Here is a 19,172-nt window from a genome sequence, read left to right as displayed (position 1 = left end):
CCACTGGGGCAGAAAAGGACAGGAACAGAAAGAGAGAGAGAGAGAGAGGGAGCGGTACAAAAACTGGAGACGGAGAGAGAAGACAGAAAAATGAAAAAGCAATGTGTCAAAAAAATATTGAACAAAAAGAGTGATAGATTTAGAAAGGGAGAGGGAGGGAAACTAAAAGACGGATTGCCTGCGAGGGAGTGAGAAGCCAGAGCTGATGAGGGAGAAAGTAATAGAAAGTGTGGAAATGTGGATTTAGAGAGAGGGATAGTGTAGACTGATAGGACGCAAGGCCCATACACATTCTCCATTTCCTCCGCTGAATTGATGTCACTCATTTCCGCGGCCGTCTATGCATCAGATGTGTGTGTTCGTGTGTGGTTTCCAAGCGGTAATCTGCTCCATCTTATTCTTTACTTTCCATCTGTATAGGATCTTTCGCTCCGTCGCTCCCCATCTCTTGCTATCACATCTCACAAACTCCTCGGTGTGTGTGTTTGTGTGCGGTTGTGTGTGTGTGCATATCTGTGGTTAGATACATGCCTGTATATCCTTGTATGCCTGCCTGGCGATCTCTGCCATCTGCTCCCCCCCTTTCTTGTCAGTGTGTGGTGAGTGGTGAGATAGTGGGTTAAATTTTAATGGTGCTGCCATCTCTCAGTAGCTCCTGAAAGAGGGCCAATGCAGTCTGACATACTCACTGAGCCGTGAGAAAAGACAAGACAGAGAGAGGAGCAATCGCTCGTAAGACACACACACACATGCTAGCTAACAAGTGCACAGCACAAACAACAGGTAGAATAAAGAAAAGTCTTGTGTTACAGTATTTTGGGGAGCAATCTGTTGACTTACTGACAAACCTTAAAGGCAAATTATAGTTGTTTACAGCTTGTGTCTTATTGTCATAGTTTTGGCTACTATACTTAAAGCATAACATTGCACTGTTATTGAAGAGATTGTGGATACGAGTGCTCTACTGTCCTATTGTTTAAATAATTAAAGAAAAAAAAATGACGTCCAGGTCAACCTGCAAGTTGAACATGCAGTAGCTCTGCAGGGCAGCACAGCTAATCCGTAAGGCCTTTACACACTAGGGGTGTTTTTCCATGCGATTAATTCACACGTATTTATATTTTTTCGAGCTGTTGTTTTTGTCATAAGTAATGTACAGTGGAACACGCAGTGTACACGGAACGCGAATATTACGTCACAAAAAAGCAACAGTGTACGCTTTATATAAAATATTTTCACTGCTTTACCTTGCCGTCAGACACTTCAGGGACCTCAAGCTGTTGTATCTATCAATGCTCTCTTCAATGCCACCAGACTACATTGACAAAAACCTATAATTTTACCTCGCAGATCACGGGGGTTGCTGTTGTACTGCTGCCTCGATCGGTTAGTTTGTTTGTGCTATTGTGTGACTTTGGTGTGTCCAAACTAACCAAAGTCACAAAACAAACTAACCAATCAAGGCAGTGATAGACCAGCAACTCCCATGCTCTTTGAGGTAAAATTACAGTTTCTTTCGATGGAGTCAGGTTGCCATGGGGAGAGCATAGATAACGGCTTCAGTTCCCCGTCTGTAACATACACTGTATAGCTGTCTCACGGCAAGGTAAACTGGCAAAAATATTCTAAATATAGCGTACACTTAAACTGATATTGATTAAGACGGCAGCCTTTACACATTAGGGTGCTTTTTCCGTGCGATTAATTCACACGTCAATATACATTATTTTTCCGAACTGTTGTTTTTTCATGAGTACTGTACTCTCACACAGAATGCGAATATTACGTCACGAAAAAGTGACACAATTTTTTTTTCTGAGCAAGGTTAATTTTTCTGAGCTTTCACACCGTGAATAAAGGCATCAAAGGCTCCGTAGTCTGATCCATATTCACGGTCCAAACCCAAGACGACAAACTTTATTACTCCTTTCAACCTTGACAAAGGCAGCGCTTACCAAATCCACCACTTCTCTTCTTACCTTTCACAATAAAAGCATTTTGCTAAAGGGAAACTAAAATATCTTACAGTAGTTTAGGCTTTACAACAATTTACCTCAGACAGACTGCTAGATGTTGCTTTGGGTCAGTGGGATCCCAAATTGGGATGCACTGCCTGTGCAAATCTATTCAAACCTTTTATTGAAAATGTGTTGAAAATTTGCATCGCTGCCAGTATTAATAGTTTGATGAAAAGTATTCGCAGGCGAGTATTTCGCATTTCCATTTTGTTTATTCGTCACACCCCCGGTGTGTAAAGGCCTTTACAATACATTCATTTTGCAAACGTTTTCGTCCAAACATGTGCACAGCTGCAGTGAATCCTAAAACACTGATTCTTTCTCTCCACACACACACACACACACAGTCCCTCTAGGAATGCTTTGGGTGAGCACAGAGGCTGGTCTCCGGTTGGCATTATGTGTGTTTGAATCTGCGAACTCAATCACACAAACACACAAACACGCACACACACGTACACACACTTTGTCACTCGGACAAACACGTGCCAGTCTCTTAGCCATATTGTGTGTTGTTCCTTGATTGTTTTCATTCGTCCAGCCTCACATAGCCGTCTGATTGGCAACACATCCCCTGATGGCTCACTAAGCACATGGTGGGATTAGGTGTGTACTTTTGTGCGTTTTTGGTTTGTGTATTTGTGTGCATGCATGTGTGTCTTTTTGTCTAGCCCTAACTACAGCCAATTCCTGAGAGAGGCCAGGAGACAGATGTTGTAGGAGAGGATTTGCACGTCTGTCTCTCTGTTTAAATATCTGTTTCTCTACTTTAGTTTATTTGGAGGTTTGTTGTTGTTTTTTTTCTCTTTTGGGGATGGGGGTAAAACTGATTTCACAAACTGGAAACCCTGCAGCACCCCAATAGATATTTGATGAGAGAGACTTTTCCCCAGGTTCCCACGCAGAGGTGGAGGTTGCCAGATCCTGGTTGTCATCCCCCTCCAGCTACTTAGTTTGACTATGATCCAGCGTTATTGATGTATTTCAAACACCTGCAGTAGTTTTCCCAAAGCTTTTGCAACAAAGAGAAAGGTTCACATATACAAATGCACAGAAGTGCTTGCCGTGTTCTCAGCAGTGTGGATTGCAGGATCGGTATACTTTCCGGTTTTCTAGTAATTCAAGGCTGTGAATAAAATACACTAAATTCTAGTTCAAAGGGGGAACTTTGGGTTTACATGTATATGGATGACTAGTGTGTTAATCATCAACTGAGCTGTCGTACGCTCTTTCTTCTTACTCTGTTGACCGTATCACACTGTCTTTCTCCTCATGCTTGTCTCTCATCCTTTTTGCTCCCTCACAGTACTGCCTCCCCTCGCAATTTCTCCACTTTGCTATTCATCCCCTTTAGCTCTCCTGCAGCATTGCTCTCCACATATCCCCTTTTTCCTTTTATTTTTTTCCTCTCGTCTCTAGTTTCCTTGGCTTGGTCATATTAACATGTTGGCTGAAAAAACACACCATAGTGACAAGCACCAGAAAACAGCCCAATCTTTTTTTGCCTCCAGACAGATACACTTTCTGAAGTATCTGTGAGTGTGTATGTCCTGCGAGCGATGGCTGACATTAGAAAAGGCAAAACTCCCTCCTCCTCTCCAGCATCATCATTGTCTCCGGGCCTTGCTCAGGGGGTAATTAGACCTAGCAAAACTGGCCCTTGTGCTCCTCTTTGCCACATATGTGTGTGTGTGCGTGCGCATATGTGTGTCCTGTGTGTGTTTGTGCATGTGTGCCAATCTTTCCACCATGCGGTCAAGTCACAATTGCTAATCAGGCCTGCGAGCCTCGCCTGAAGAGACCAAGAGAAGGAGAAAGGAGGGAGGGAGAGCGCTGGGGAGGGAGGGAGCAAATGAGTGAGTGCTTTCCTTTGTCCTCATCACTGAAGCAGAGATAAAGACGAGTGAAGGGATGGATGGTTGGAGACGAGAGGACAGAAACTGAGGGATTAACAGAGGATGAGTGTGTGCTCCAGTCCTGCAACGAGCTTTTAACTGTCCTCCATGGCATGACACCGTGTAGACCTCCATTTTTCTCCGTCCTCCTTTCATCTAGTCCGCTTTGCATAAGTCAGAACTGCTTGTATTCATAAAGTGCCTCTCTATCACTTACTCATGCACTCTTTTTTTGCACTCTCCCTTTTTCTAGCTCCGTCTTGCTCCCACTCGCTCTCTGTCTGCTATCTCTCCATAAGGTAATAATGAATATTTGAGGGCTGACAGGAGCGCGGCACCTAATCCTTTTTGCCCAGGGCAAAATGGGCCTCATGGGGTGCATGTGTGTTACAGTTCATCTAACTTTTTAATTGAGATAGAAACCCAATTTATAAGTTTTCATTTCCACCTCTGTGCTCATGTAAATGAGACTTTCTGCATGGTTGTGCATATGTCATAGAAGCGGTCAGGATGGACAGTACACTTGAGAAGGAGGGAAATGTCAGTACATTTGGCTGGCAGCTGGCACTGTACATAGAGAGAGTAACATTCAACTGCATGACCTGAGTTCAAGCATCTGACAGGATGAAGTGTGCACGAGCAAGCGCTTTTGAAACCCCCCACCCTGTTGAGTGAAGGTAAGGTGGGGGTGCAAACTCATCTTTCCCTAATGGGAATGATGAAGTATCAAGTTATTAGCAGTTTTTAATTGCTACTCTTCAAGGCTATATTCAAATATGAAAGATCGTCAGACCTTCACACATAGCTGTCTGTAAGAATTCTAATCTCATCCGTCAGTCTTCACGCACACACATAAGTAAAGTGTCTGCAAATGTCACTGCATGTCATCTACAGCGCTAGAAACGAGGATCGGGGTTGATTGATACCCAGCATAACAGTGAGCGAGCCTGCTTAATGATGTAATTCACTCTCCTCCCCGTAGAGGGAGCACTGTGCTGTGAAGGCCAGTGCAGCGTCAAGGACATCCACACTGTGAATAACAAACACCAAAGCGCCACACAGACTACCAGAGTACCACAAGGAAAAACTACTTACTCAGTGAGTCACTCAGTTAGTCAGTCTGGCACATACACACACACACAGCTGGTTTATGAGTTTGAACCTTGTGCGTTGTCTCCATATGCCCCATTCAAGGCTCAGGTGTTGTGACTGGCTCCAAGGTCACATCCTCATCGTCTTTGTCCTTTAAACTAACTTCTCTCTATCTCTCTCCCCGTTATTTGCTTTCTCATCGTCTCAGTTTTCACACCTTTATTTGCTCTCGCTCCTTTTGATTTGATTTCCTTCTCTCCTCCTTTACACTCTGTAGCTCTCCCTCGCTCCCTCTTTCTCTCCTCCTTGTAATTAGCCTGTGTAATTGCTGTAGTAAATCTTTTCTGCTGTCCCAAGGAGACTGGCTGATATAGGACTGATTTAATAAGCACACCAGCAGCTCACCTCTCCTTGTGTGTGTGTGTGTGTGTGTGTGAGGTGGTGGGGGGGGGTTCTGTCTGTGTCCTCTGTTATTTGCTATGGGGATTTATGGGCTGTTTGTGTGGTTTCAGCAAGTGTGAATTCGAGTTCAAGGTAGTGCTGTGTCGGTGTGCCGACTGTAATGCACCTTATCAGCAATGCAGGCAGCATACTCCGGGTGTGTGTGTATGTGTGTCTCATCAGCGAAGCCGTTGCGTGCCGTGTGTGCGTCATCGCTGAAGACCTTCATGGCCAGAAGAGCATAGAGAGGTCAGATTGGCCCTGAGAGAACAACACTGGCACGCACACACCCAACACACACACACACATAGAGACCCACGGTTTCCAAACCTCTGCCCCCTCTCACACTTCCACACACTTTTTCCACCTCCGCCTCCCTCGTATGTACCCCCTAAAACATCACATATACACACACACACACACATACACAATCAATATGTTCTTTCTTTTGTCCTCTCTCTTTCTTTCACAAAACACACACACACACATGTTCACTCTCTCTCTCTCTCTCTCTCTCTCTCTCTCTCTCTCTCTCTCTCTCTCTCTCTCTCTCTCTCTCTCTCTCTCTCTCTCTCTCTCTCTTACACACACATACACAACTGGGATGGTGCATGAGATGGAGTCTGAAGGTAATAAACAATGCATCCAGGTGTAGGGGTTTGTCAGCCCAATGTCATCTAGTAGCAGTACACCAATTTGTCCAATGGAGGGCACTGTGGCTCCACACATAAACAGTAACCTCACTGAAGGACCCACACTTTGTGCCTCCTGTAGTCAATACATTTAGATTAAAAAGACATGCTACTATATAAAACACTACACTAGAATATTACTTTTTAATAATACGCATAATAAATATCTCAAATTGTGATTTTTATATTTTTTGAGTTCAAGGATAATATAGAAAAATTTATTTTTCAGCGAGTCAGCATTCAAAGCCTGTGGTAGATTATTGTACCTATAGAGCTTTTCCAGTTTAAAGTATATTGAAGTTGTCTGCCATCCAAATGTAAACAAATAATCAAATTTCAGAACCTGCTTTCTCCATGAGATTAATTGACAAGCCATTTAATACACTGTCTAACAATTTAACAGTCAAAATCCTCAAATATACCTTTAATCTATATGTTAAAACATTACTGATTGGACCTTATACAAGATGCCATGTTGCCAACATTGAATGACAAAGACCCAGAGCTATTTGATGTTAATTTTGAATTTAATCAAGAAGAATATATGTATAAGTTATTATACTTGTAGACCATTAAATAAGCAAGTGTTTTTTTTACATTCTAATAAACATTCTTACATTCTTATTTTTTACATGCTGGAGATTAAAAATATTTTTTGGGCACCTCCTTTTGAAAACAAAATTTCAGAAGTGTGGTGCCCTTTGGTCTTTGTAAAAAGTGTGTTAGTTAGAGCCATCAGGCCAAGTCTAATCAGCAGATGGTAAAACAAAACTAAATTCTAGATTCTCTGTATATTTTTAGCTATATATATTGGTTGTTTTTTTATGTTTTTAAAGCAAAATGTAGTGTGATAATACCCAACTTAGTTCAGAGCAGAAAATGTAAGCTGCAGTTACACTGTTCATGCACCAGGGGAGCGCAAGTGAGCACGGTCCTAACCCCTCCCACATTCCCTCCCCCTGCATCCTGGCCCTCCCACATCCTGCCCCCGTCCCCCCTCCTCACTGCCCCACCCTGCCATCTGGTCCTTTTCACACAGACACATACACACTCACACATACACACACAGTCAGGAATTTTTTTTTTTCTCCTCATTTCCTTTCACAGTGAAAAACAGGATGAAGGGGCTCTTTCAGACCCAGGTTACCGTGGAAACCCCCTTATTCTTCTTCTGTCCAACTTGCTCACATTGTAGCACACACGCACACACTCTTATATAGAGAGTGACAGCATGTTGGACATTTAAAGTTTAAAGGGACCAAGGCTACAGCTGTCCTTCTGTCTGCCATAGTTTTGCCCTTCTGTTTAGTTTAGACAAAGACCTTCATGCTCCCCTCCCTTTCTTTTTCTCTTTGTCTCATTCCCCTGTTAGTGTTAATACTTTAAAGCAAACCTTCTAAAACCAAAAACATTTTCTTATTAAGTTTCCCTGAAATGTGCTCGGTCTTTGTTGATGTTAAAAGTTGGCAAAAGATTTGTTTGTGTCTCTGTGTGGTTCTTTCAATTGGGCAACCTCAGCAACTTTTTCCAAAGAACAGCTCACCCCCCGAGATATTGATGTTGAAACTTTAAACCCTCTCCCACTCTGTTTCAGTTTACACAATCTCCAGCCCTGGAATGCTGAATGGAAAAAAGTTAGTTTGAAGTTATATAAAAGTTAATGTGGTGCTTTTCTCCTGTCTTTCCACAAGAGGGCCCATGAAAAACACATTCACACAGCGCCACAGATACACAATAGAGCACATCATCTGAAAGCTTTTAGTGGGTTAAAAATAAACTGCCGCGCTCCACAAACAGGGAGTGGTGATGAGAGGATGAATAGACCACATGAAAAGACAGGAGAAGAGATTGAAAAGAGGAGAGGATGTGCTTTCTGAGAGAGGACTGAAACTATTCTTTGAGTGGAGTTCAGAGTGGACAGGGATGAAAGAGTGTACATTTTTTCCTCTTTTGTTTGTCTCTCTCTTTGTGTTCCTGTATATCTTGTTCTTCTTTTCTTTCTCTCCATCCGTGTTTTTCTATTTTTCCTTCCTTTCTCTGAGCCTGGACACCCATCAACTTCTCCACCACACATTTTCTCCTTTTAAGGAGTGAGGGAACGAGAGAGGAAGGGAATAGGATGGAGGGGGGGGGGGTGAAGGACACACTCAGGTCTGCTGACTGATAAACAGACTCCTCTTTGTGCAGACAGAGACACACACACACGCACACATGCACACACAAACACACACTCTCACTCACACACTTAGTTATATATTGACTGAGACCTCTGCATGACTTGGCTCCTCATGATTCCTTCGCCTCCTCTCCCCCTCCACGTCTCTGCTTCTCTCTTTCCACTTAATTAGAAACAGCAGTCAGAAATGGAAGAATTTAGTTTTTCTTTCATGACGAACACATGCTTGTCTGCGTGCACAGGCACACACACACACACACACACACACACACACACACACAGAGGCCTACCCCCTCTTCATCTCTCAGTGCCAAGCAGCTGTTGGGGAGACGGGGGGGGGGAGTGTTCCAGGAAAGGAGAAGTGTGTGTGTGTATGTGGTGGTTGGGGTGGTAGTGATTTGTTTCCACAAAAGGGGCCTTCTTTGTGTGAGGGTATAACAAAAAGACATCTGGGACGATAAAACATGTGGATGTTAAAGATGCCAGCGCTCCACTAGTGTGTTTGTATGTGCTTGTGTATGTATTTTGTGCGTGTCTGGCCACACATGTTCTGCCTCTGTCATCTCTTCTCCTCCCCCACTATGACTAAGTGCAACATGGCGCAGTGCTCCATAGCCGCCACTAGAGGTGCCATCGGCTCACAAATGAATCGAGCCTGGCTGGCTGTGCATGTGGAAACCACAGAGCAGCCATTTTACAATCTGCACACCAGACCCCATTTTATGAATCAGCCATGATGTCAACAGAGCTGCGCCTGATTCCATTGGCTAGAGCGCAGCTGGCTCTGTAGCTGTTATAGCACGGATGTACACACACACACACACACACACACACACACACACACACACACATGCTCCCTCACAGGCTCTCCATCTCTCTGGGATACACACACACACAGGCACACACTGACCTAGTGACATGATGCCGTCACTAGGTCACCAGTCTTGTCCCAGACTAACTGGATTACCAGTCCTTGAGATTATATACTATAAGAGTAGTATAGATTAGACGTTCATCTGGGCTGTAGCATGTGTACTTGTCTGTCTTTGCACAAGTCTGCATGTTCATAATTATATGTATACACACAGTGTGAACAAGATTAAGCTCGTACTGATATTTTGATATATGTATCTCCTTGCTTGTGTTGTACGAACACTCAGATGTACGTCGCTTTGGACAAAAGCGTCTGCTAAATGGTCTAATTTTCTGTCTTGAAGAAGTGGATTAGTTTCGGTCATCAGTCTCTGTTCATGTCTCTGCCCCGAGATGTTTATTTGTAGATGCTTGTCACTTCCTTTGAGTCTGTTCCTAACCTTTCAGCTGTGACTTGCTGTGTTTATGTGTTTGTGTGGAGATATTTATGTTGTTTCCTCTCAGATGTCCTGAAGGATTTTCCTACCCTGTGTGTGTGTAATGGGTGACTTCCTGTTGTGGTTTCCTGCTCTCAGCAGGGACTATGGCTGTAGCGTCGGACACACAATAGTATTTTTGATTCATGGTAGTGATACACAAAGTTGATTATACTGATATATAACACATATGGTCTGCAATCGGTAGGAGAACAAACTTAACAGATCATATTGCTTTACGGTTTGAGTCAAAATTTAGACACAAGTGGTGGATGATTGTGAGAGAGGAGTTTCATAAAGCTGAAGCTGATACTGAGTGAAACAATGGGACTTATTGAGGCCGCTGACTGGCTGACTGGCTGACTGACTGACTGTTTTGTGTGTGTAAGTGTGTTCTAAATGGAGAGATGAGGAGCTCATTAAGAGGCCTGGACTCGTTAACAGACTGTCCGACTGACTGGCCTCTCACATAGAGACAAAGCACTGTTTGACTGGACATATGGAAGGATGGGCAGATGGATGAATGTGTTGTTATGCTGTAGTGGCTATCTCCGTGTCTGTGTGGAGAATACTTACAGTGTTGCTGATTGAATGAATGAGACTACTTCACTAACAGACTGCAGTTGAATGTGGACAGATTGTGGGACAAGATGGTGGAAGTGAAAAAATAAGGCCTCATATACAGTACAGAGAGCTGGGGGTTAGGTAAACCTAAATTACAATGGATAATGAATATTATTAGTAACACTGGTAATCAAGCAGCCGTATGTAGGTCTGTCTCTACAACATTTAGTCATCATTTACAGTAGTTACAGCAGTTTCAGTCCAGATAACCTTGCACTTAATTTTAGCTTCTGATGTCATTACATGAGGTCATCACCGGGAAACAGGTGGGCTTCCCAGCACACAGGAGATGATTTTGATTTGTATTGTTTGTCTGTGTGTTTCAGACAGAAGTGACAAAGAGACAGCCTTCTCGTACTGTACATGCTAAACCAGCAGCACTCTTCCTGGCTGTTTTCCAGACAGTGACTCTTGTTTCCTGTTACTGTCTGGTTTTTACAAAGATAAGACATGGACAAGGCCACATAGAGAGACATAAAGAGAGACTGCAAAAAAAAATGGGGCAGTATAGATCCCCCATTGTTTATCAAAGTTTTAGCTGCAGTATACAGACAGTACTGATGGTTGAGGACTGGTTGAGACCATTGTTTCTTATACGATTTTTAGTACTGGGTGAACAGGAATAGTTGTGGCATTGAGACAGAGACATACTTCTTTTTTTTCCAATACCTGTTCCATTGTTATTTATGTATATTACAGCTAAGGTAAATACTGTTTTATATAAATTAATATTCAGATTGTGTATAGGAAACATGTCAAGTGCTCATCTCAAGTTACCTCAGCCAAGAACAGTCTCTCAAAATTCATTTTCTGACCCACAGTCATAATAGAAATAAAAGAAAGTATTCCCATTTGAGAATCTGTAACCAGAAAACGTTTGCTCTACATACTGTTAAATGACTTAAATGACTAAACGGTTGATTATCAGTTTTGTCAATGACATTTTTTTGTTGATCAACTACAGTATTTGTACTGCACATTCACAGTACACTTTCAGAAAACAAGTGAGCAACTGTGACATCCAGTACAGTCTGCTGACCTTGTGTAAAGAGGACTATCAGGTGGTCAAACCCATGTGCTTGCTCATCTTTCACTCCTAATTCTCATCCAGTGCACATTCCCCCCCCCCGACACGCTGACACATCCTTACAGTCACAATCCTGACCTTGTCAGAGCAAGTTAATGTGAGGCGTTTCTGTCAAGTGTGTGTCTGTGTGTGATAGAATGTACTGTATGCATGTGTGTAAGCTGATTGCAAAACTTTAAATGCCTTACAGCTGACAAACGTCTGACCGTATTTATCAGACCCACGCACACACCAGGGATGTCTTTCCCCCAGTGTTACAGCCATTTCATAGCAGTTCCATCATACCCCAAGGCCACTGATACAATAATCCTAACACCTCCATGACACCATACAGTTGGGAGGGAATGAAAAAAGTGAAGGCTGTGCCAAGTCTGTCACTTTTTATAGCCATCACATAGGCCCTCTGTCCATCCCTCTTATCCACTTCTCTCTCTATTACAGAAGCCACTGAATTAACCACTGCCCTTCTTTCCAACTTTACTTTTTTTTTCATATCCAACTGTACTAAAGTTACCAAGAAATGTGATTTCTAACAATCTCCTCTTTCTTCTGTCCTTCTCTGAATATTATCACCAAACGCCCCATTTCTCTATCCATCTCTCCAGCCAAAAAGGAGCAGGATGGCGGAGACGAAAAGAAGCAGCTGCAGAAGAAGAAGGTGAAGGAGCTGAAGATTCTTGACGGAAAGTGCGCACAGAACCTTTGTAAGTCCACAGATGTCCATCTGTTTGAAAGCCTGATACCCCACCACACCAATGACCTTGCTCTTTAAATGCTTTCAGTGAACACCTTCATTGAAATGCAAACAGTAAAGTGTGTTCAGCTGAATCCTTATTGGATTTTAATAAGTGCTGTTAATTGTGTTTGCTCATGCAGCCATTTTCCTGGGATCGTGCCGTGTCCCTTATGAGGAGCTCAAAACCGCCATCCTGGAGGTTAATGAGAAGGTCATCACAGAGTCCATGGTTCAGGTACAGAGCTCAGATCTGCCCCAGTGTTGCTATATAAGGTCCTGTGTGTGCAACCTTTCATATGTGTTCTAACAGTATAGTGTCTGCCGGGAAAAGTTAGTTTTCCTTGTATTATTCTCTATGTTGCTTTGAGTAAATCAGTTTAATGTGTATTTAGCTGTTTGTAGAATAATGAACAACTAAAATGAAGCACATAGTAGGGATGGGAATCACCAGAGTATTGCGATAAGATATATCGCGATATACTGCAATTTATTACCTTTTTGCAACTGCAAATTATGCAGTTTGTCAACATCTGTTTTATGTAATAAGATACAGTTTTCACTCTGCTCATCTCAGCGTTTTCATTCACATATCTTGAGGTCAGAGTTCAAGGGACCTCTTTGAAAACGGCCATGCCAGCTTTTCCTCACCAAAATGTAGTGTAATTTTGGTGCGTGATTTAGCGTTCTTCCAGACAAGTTAACATGTTACATGGTACCAATCGATTCCTTTGGTTTTCAAGTTTCATATGATACCAGTATGTTCACTCTAGCTTGAAGACTGAGCCCCGCTACAACCTCTGAATGACAGAATAGTGGCCGGGTCCGCCGGACAGGACAGGAAACAGACATATGCACAGACATTTACAAGCAACAGAGCTGTTTAAGACTCTGTTGGGCTGATGGTGCGATTGTTTTAAAAAAACAAATATGAAATAAATAAAAGTCATAATAAATGTTGGTCATGTATGTTTTGCTCTTATTGTCACATAGAGCCTGGTCAAACTACTGCCGACACCAGAGCAGATGAACGTCCTGGGAGAGATGAAGGATGAATATGAGGACTTGGCTGAGTCCGAGCAGTTTGGAGTAGTGGTGAGAAAACTTACACACACACACACAAATGAAAACACACAAAACAGCCAATTTAGTTTTTTGTTAAATAGGTATAGATTGAATTCCCAGCTGACTTGGACATGACTAACCACACACACAGCACGGAAATCAGTGTCATGGGAAATGAGGCATAGATAATGTTGAAATACTGAGATAGAGTCATACCGTTGTCAATATATTAGACACAGAAAATCCTCATGCTGTTAAACACAGACGGCTTTGTTCAACTGGGGAGGATGTGAGTAATGAATGAAAAAATCCCCTTCATTCACACACGCACACGTACACACACGCACAATCGATGTGGCAACGAACAAACCAGAATGGGTCCATCTTTTCTGTCTCCAGATGTCCGGCGTGAAGCGGCTGATGCCACGGCTTCAGGCCATCCTGTTCAAGCTGCAGTTTGAGGAGCAGCTGAACAACATCAAGCCAGATGTGGTGTCTGTGACAGCATCCTGCGAGGAGCTCAGTAAAAGCGAGACCTTCTCCAAGCTGCTACAGATCATCCTCCTTGTCGGAAACTACATGAATTCTGGCTCCCGCAATGGAAAGTCATTCGGCTTCTCCATATCATACCTGTGCAAGGTAAAATGAGGTGTAGACATATCAATCAATCAATCAAACTTTATTTGTATAGCACCTTTAATACAGGTAAGTGCAGTTCAAAGTGCTTCACAGATGACTGACAAGCAAAAAGTAAGACAGAACAGGTGTGAACCATGAAAACAACTGAAAAGACAAAAATAATTCAACAATTTAACCATGAGATAATTTGAGACCAATGCACGCGAGACAATGAAATTATATAAATGTATTAAATAAACTTAAAAGCTACAATAACAGTTATAGTAGTAAAACAGTGTGAATAAAATAAAATAGAATAACATTTTACAAATAAAATAAAATAAGTGATTAATAAAATAGCAAATTGAATACAATAAAAATAGGTGATTATTAAAATAACTACAACACATATTGAAATTTTACAACTTTAATGAATAAAATAATAAAAATAATAACCAGTCTTAATCAAAAGCCTGGCTGAATACATAGTATTAGTATAGTATACACACAATAAAAACTGAATGAATGCACTGGAAAGGCATTTAGTCTCACCTTTTGTATACTTTTTGAAGTGTGGAAATGCTGACGTATAGCAAACAACATAAAACTGGTCCCATAAAATTCAAGCTTTCACCTTAACAGTGCCCTACCTGCAGTGTAATCACAGTGACAGAAAACACCAAATCAATTCACTGTCCGTATCTTTGGCTTCACTTATTTTTATTTTTTATCTGTTCCTATGCCATATTACTACATTTTATATAGTTGAGTGACATAAAAACACATGTACATAGACATCAAAGGTTTTCCCCTATGCCTTTTCAATATTGGCTTTAGCTATGTAGTATTTATAACACAGGTACAGATGGTCATATAACTGCTTCATCAGTACAGTGATGCTACACCAAGTTAGTGTAACAAGTGATGTCTATACTGTTCATTTTAGTGTATTTTATCTTTTATAATGTGGAATCAGTAACTGCTGAAATTTTGGAAACCCTTAATTTGTACAGCCATTTACACATATATGTACACAGAAAAGTGTGAAACACTAACAGCACATGCAGACATTAAATAGTTTTTATTGATTGCTTTTTCAGTGTGCCATTTTACAATCAATCCTTCTCCCAATCAGCTGCGTGACACCAAAACAGCTGATCTGAAGCAGACGCTGCTCCATTTTGTCGCTGATGTGTGCCAGGAACAGCATCCTGAGATCATGGGCTTTGGAGACGAGCTCATCCATGTGGAAAAGGCCAGCAGAGGTACATGGGACATCTAACTGATCTCCATACATCTCCATCCCTACATAGTATCATCCATGGCAACGCCTGGTCACACATTGCATTCATCTTATTGATACAGTGTGCTCTCCTTGTTACAGTCATATAAGAAAACAACAGTCCATTATATGCTATGTATGTATGTGCTCTTCATCATTAATGTTTTCCCTTCAGTTTCGGCAGAGACAATTCAGAAGAACCTTGAGCTGATGGGCCGTCAGATCAAGAACCTGGAAAAAGATCTGGAAACCTTCCCTCCTCCACAAAATGACAAGGACCATTTCGTGGAGAAGATGTCCATATCCTATTTATTCAGTTACATATTTAATATTCAGCAATTGCTTAACCCTCACCCTACCAACCTATATTATTGTGGTCCAGCAAAATGTTAACTTATTTCTTCTCAAAACATTATTAGTTATGTAATTATGTCATCTGAAAAAAAAATCATTTTATTATTATTTTAGGAAAGTTACAGTTAATTTGCATATTGTGTAAAATGAAAACAGAGCACATGAGGAAATCTGTGGCTGTCTCCTTCACAATGACTGACAGAGTGCCTCTACCCCCCTGATAGTGTGTGATACTTTAAATTAAGACCCACGCCAAACATTTTATATATCTATTCTATTTTATCTATTTTAACTGCATAGGCTGCAATTGGGTGCTTTTGACTGGGGTCCCTCAGGACCCCAATATATTCAAGCCATAGATCTTGTCATCATAAATTGTAATTGTTATGTCTTGTTAAAATACAAAGATATATGTTCTTTATTCCTTAACAGCATGTCTCCACAGTTTTGTCGGTACCGCCAAAGAGCAGTATGAGAAGCTGTATCTGCTGCATAAGAATATGGAGAAGCAATACAACGACATCGGAGAGTACTTTGTCTTTGACCCGAGAAAAATCTCCGTAGAGGAATTCTTCGGGGATCTCAACACCTTTAAAAACATGTTCCAGGTGTGTTTTTGTGCATGTGAATGAACCAGCTCAGGTCTGATCTGCAGGTGCAGTTTTCAGTCTTTACTGACCACCCGCAAATCAAATATACAGTACAAAGACATGCACACAAGTGGAGTCGAAAACTATTAAGTATATGAAAGATGAAAGGCAAACCAGGAAGAGAAAAGAAGGCTGCACACCTGTTTGTATTGACATAATAACAAATGAGAGTGACTCCATTATATTGTTAGTTTATACATAAACTGTAAATGTGCCGTTTGGGAGGGCTCCCGCAGGAGGTAACTTGTTTTACCAGTTACTGCGGGTAACTGCCATCCACTGGTTTTGAAGTTATGTTTACATACACAGACATCCATCAGACCCATCATACATCTGTCTTCTTGTATTCTGTATTAAGACTCACTTTTGTACTTTTCACACTAAGTTATCCACACCAAAAACTCCAACTTAATTTGCATGCACTGTCTGCTATCCTTTTTCTCTGTGTTCCTCCACCAGCAAGCAGTGAAGGAGAATCAGAAGAGGAAGGAGGCTGAAGAGAAGATCAAGAGGGCCAAGCTGGCCAGGGAAAAGGCAGAGAAGGAGAAGGAGGAGAAACTCAAGAAGAACCAGCATCTCGACATCAACGCAGGTCACAATTGCCGGCTCATATCTGTTTACTTGTGTGTGTGTGTGACTGAAAGAGAGAGAAACACTCCACGTCTCTCAGTTTGCATTTCCCTCAGACTCCAGTTGGGGGCAGTCAGAGTCCACGCTTTTGTGGAATATTTGTGTGTGTGTCTTTGTGTGTGTGCGTGTGTGAAAGAACAACCCATCAGTATTTATAGACCGGAGTTAATCTAATGGTGATGACCTGTGATTTGAAGTAGCAATAAGCTCCACAGAAAGTGAGGACAAGGATGTATACTGTATAAGGAGCAGCCTGACCTCTTTTCACTCCTCTGGTGAACGGGGGGATTTGCTTCCATAAAAGAGAACTGAAAGAACGGCTAAATCTCTTTATCACCAAAAACACATTTCAACTCTTCCATGAGCTGCTGTTATACTTCGATAAATGCTAGCAGCATATTGTCCTGTGTAACACACACACACACATTCCCACTCGCTCATCCTCGTATACACACTCAAATCCTGCCTTGCAGACACACATTTATGCACAGGCACTTTTTCCCCCTTTAGACTGTGACCTAGTTTCAGTACATTCCTCCTCTCTCTGGCTCCAGTCATCTTCTCCTGGGACTCTAACAGCCTCAGTGCACTCTGTGTATTTGTATGTGTGTTACAATATTAGCTTTTTTTTCTTGTAAATGTTTCTGTTTTGCTATGTTTGAAAACCCTTGTCTTGGCCAAAGTGTTTCTGCACTTTGTGTCTGCTTTGTAACCCTCTTTTACAAAAAGTCTTTCTAGCCTTTCTCCTAGTGCTCCATGTTCCAGCTGGCTTCCCCTCGCCTCTCTTTCTGGCTTTTGTTCCATCACTCCCTCTTCTTTTTTTCCTTTCCCTCCTCCTGTCGTTCATTTAAAGGGCACTTAAAGACACAGCGAGCACCGAGGCTCCACTTGGAATATTTTGTCTCTGTGTATAAAGTATGGAGCATGGTAGAAAGTAAGTTAGTCAAATTTCATGTTCAGCCTCTAAAGGCATGCATGAATGGAACATAATAGTGCTTCAAAGATGTGTGCATGAGTGGGCCAGAGATCATTTACATACAGGTGGCATATTTGACTGCCCCTGTAGCCCAGAGTCATTCAACACCCCCCTATTTGAATTCACCCACTCACAAATCTGGCATACACACACCTGGTCTTTGTTCTATATTTGTTTATAGCCATCATACTGGATGGCTTTTACACAAAGGTTGTTTTCAGCAGCTACACGTTCGCACGCTCACTTCTTCCTTGTTCCCTTTTTTCTTTTGATTACCCACCCGTCACCTCGCACACCCTCACTATCTCATGAATGTTCCTCTTTCTCACTGTCTGTCCCTTTTGTAAACATAATATCCCAGTTGTTGGTTAAACCCTGGAAGGTCAGAGTGTGTTTGCACTTTGTGGCCTTGTCATTCCTCTGTGAGTCAGACAGACAGACGCTCACTCAGTGCAGCCTCCCTTTGCACATGTGCTCAACATGTGATGGTAGTTAGAATAACTGATCCTTCTGAGATTCTTTAGATTATTACTTATGTAATATTTTTGATCATCAAATCACTAACTGCTGTTACTTGGCTTTGTTTGGCTCTCGTGAGACATGGAAGTTCAGGATTCAGGGTAGCAGACTGCCACACCCAAAAGTCCACATTCACCATCTGTGCTTTAAGATCTTTGCTCTAATTTGATCTGATAAATACTGTCTACTACTTTAATGGAAAAAACATCCCTGGCTCTCATGCACTCATCTTTGGAAACATGCCAGACTACTTAGCAACTGTGTTTTTTCTTATTACTGCAGCTAGGTGTCAGTGCTGTCTGTAAAAGATTGTGTGAGGCTGTGTGCTTTTGTGGAAAAGGGTGTGCGCATGTGTGGTTAACACACCCACACAGATATGCTGGTATGGGAACTGCCACTAGGAGTGCTCGTGCTCCACACAGAGAGCAAGTGAGGGAGTAGTGTGGGGGAGGGGAAGGGAAGGAGGGTAGTAGGGCAGCAGATGCTCTCTTTAGGATTAGACTGTGTTGTTGTCTCTTAGTAAAGGAGATAAGAGGAGGAGAAAAGCACATGGTGAAAGAGGGGATGAGATGGGATAAGCCTGGGTAGCCTGCCTCACTCCAGGCCACTGTGAAAGAGGGGCACGATCATGACACATTAGGAATATATAAATTATATCTTTCTTTGTCATGCTCTTCTCCTTTGTCCCCATCTTTCTCTCTGTTTCTTCCTTTTCTTTGTTGTTACTCCTCTCTTCTCTTCTTCTCTGTAAATTTTTCCATTCTCCTCATCTGTTATTGTGTGAACGTCCATTAGGGGTGCTCCTGCTCCACACAAGATGCTGTCCTCCCTCTGTGTGTGTGTGTGTGTGTGTATGTGTACCAGATAGACTCTGTCAATGTGTGTGTGCATGTAGATCAGATCAAAAGAGACATCTTTAAGAGCTCATGATCTGATGCTGTTACACTAATTAATCCGTCTTATGTTCTTAC

General features: G+C 42.0%; 1 protein-coding gene across 3 annotated transcripts in view; it reads left to right on the top strand.

Moving 5' to 3' along the window:
* LOC119494089 (protein diaphanous homolog 1-like) overlaps positions 1–19,172 on the top strand; it is a 111,616-nt gene that overhangs the window by 78,133 nt on the left and 14,311 nt on the right. For all 3 annotated transcript variants that reach the window (XM_037779702.1, XM_037779701.1, XM_037779703.1), the window contains 8 exons: positions 11,980–12,078; positions 12,251–12,345; positions 13,101–13,202; positions 13,572–13,811; positions 14,926–15,055; positions 15,248–15,372; positions 15,870–16,034; positions 16,536–16,668. In XM_037779702.1, coding sequence (XP_037635630.1) covers positions 11,980–12,078; positions 12,251–12,345; positions 13,101–13,202; positions 13,572–13,811; positions 14,926–15,055; positions 15,248–15,372; positions 15,870–16,034; positions 16,536–16,668 — 1,089 coding nt within the window. The remainder of the gene's footprint in view (positions 1–11,979; positions 12,079–12,250; positions 12,346–13,100; positions 13,203–13,571; positions 13,812–14,925; positions 15,056–15,247; positions 15,373–15,869; positions 16,035–16,535; positions 16,669–19,172) is intronic.

This window comes from Sebastes umbrosus, chromosome 9 (genome assembly GCF_015220745.1).
Source record: "Sebastes umbrosus isolate fSebUmb1 chromosome 9, fSebUmb1.pri, whole genome shotgun sequence".
Lineage (NCBI taxonomy): Eukaryota > Metazoa > Chordata > Actinopteri > Perciformes > Sebastidae > Sebastes > Sebastes umbrosus.
This window is presented reverse-complemented; position numbering and strand designations above follow the sequence as displayed.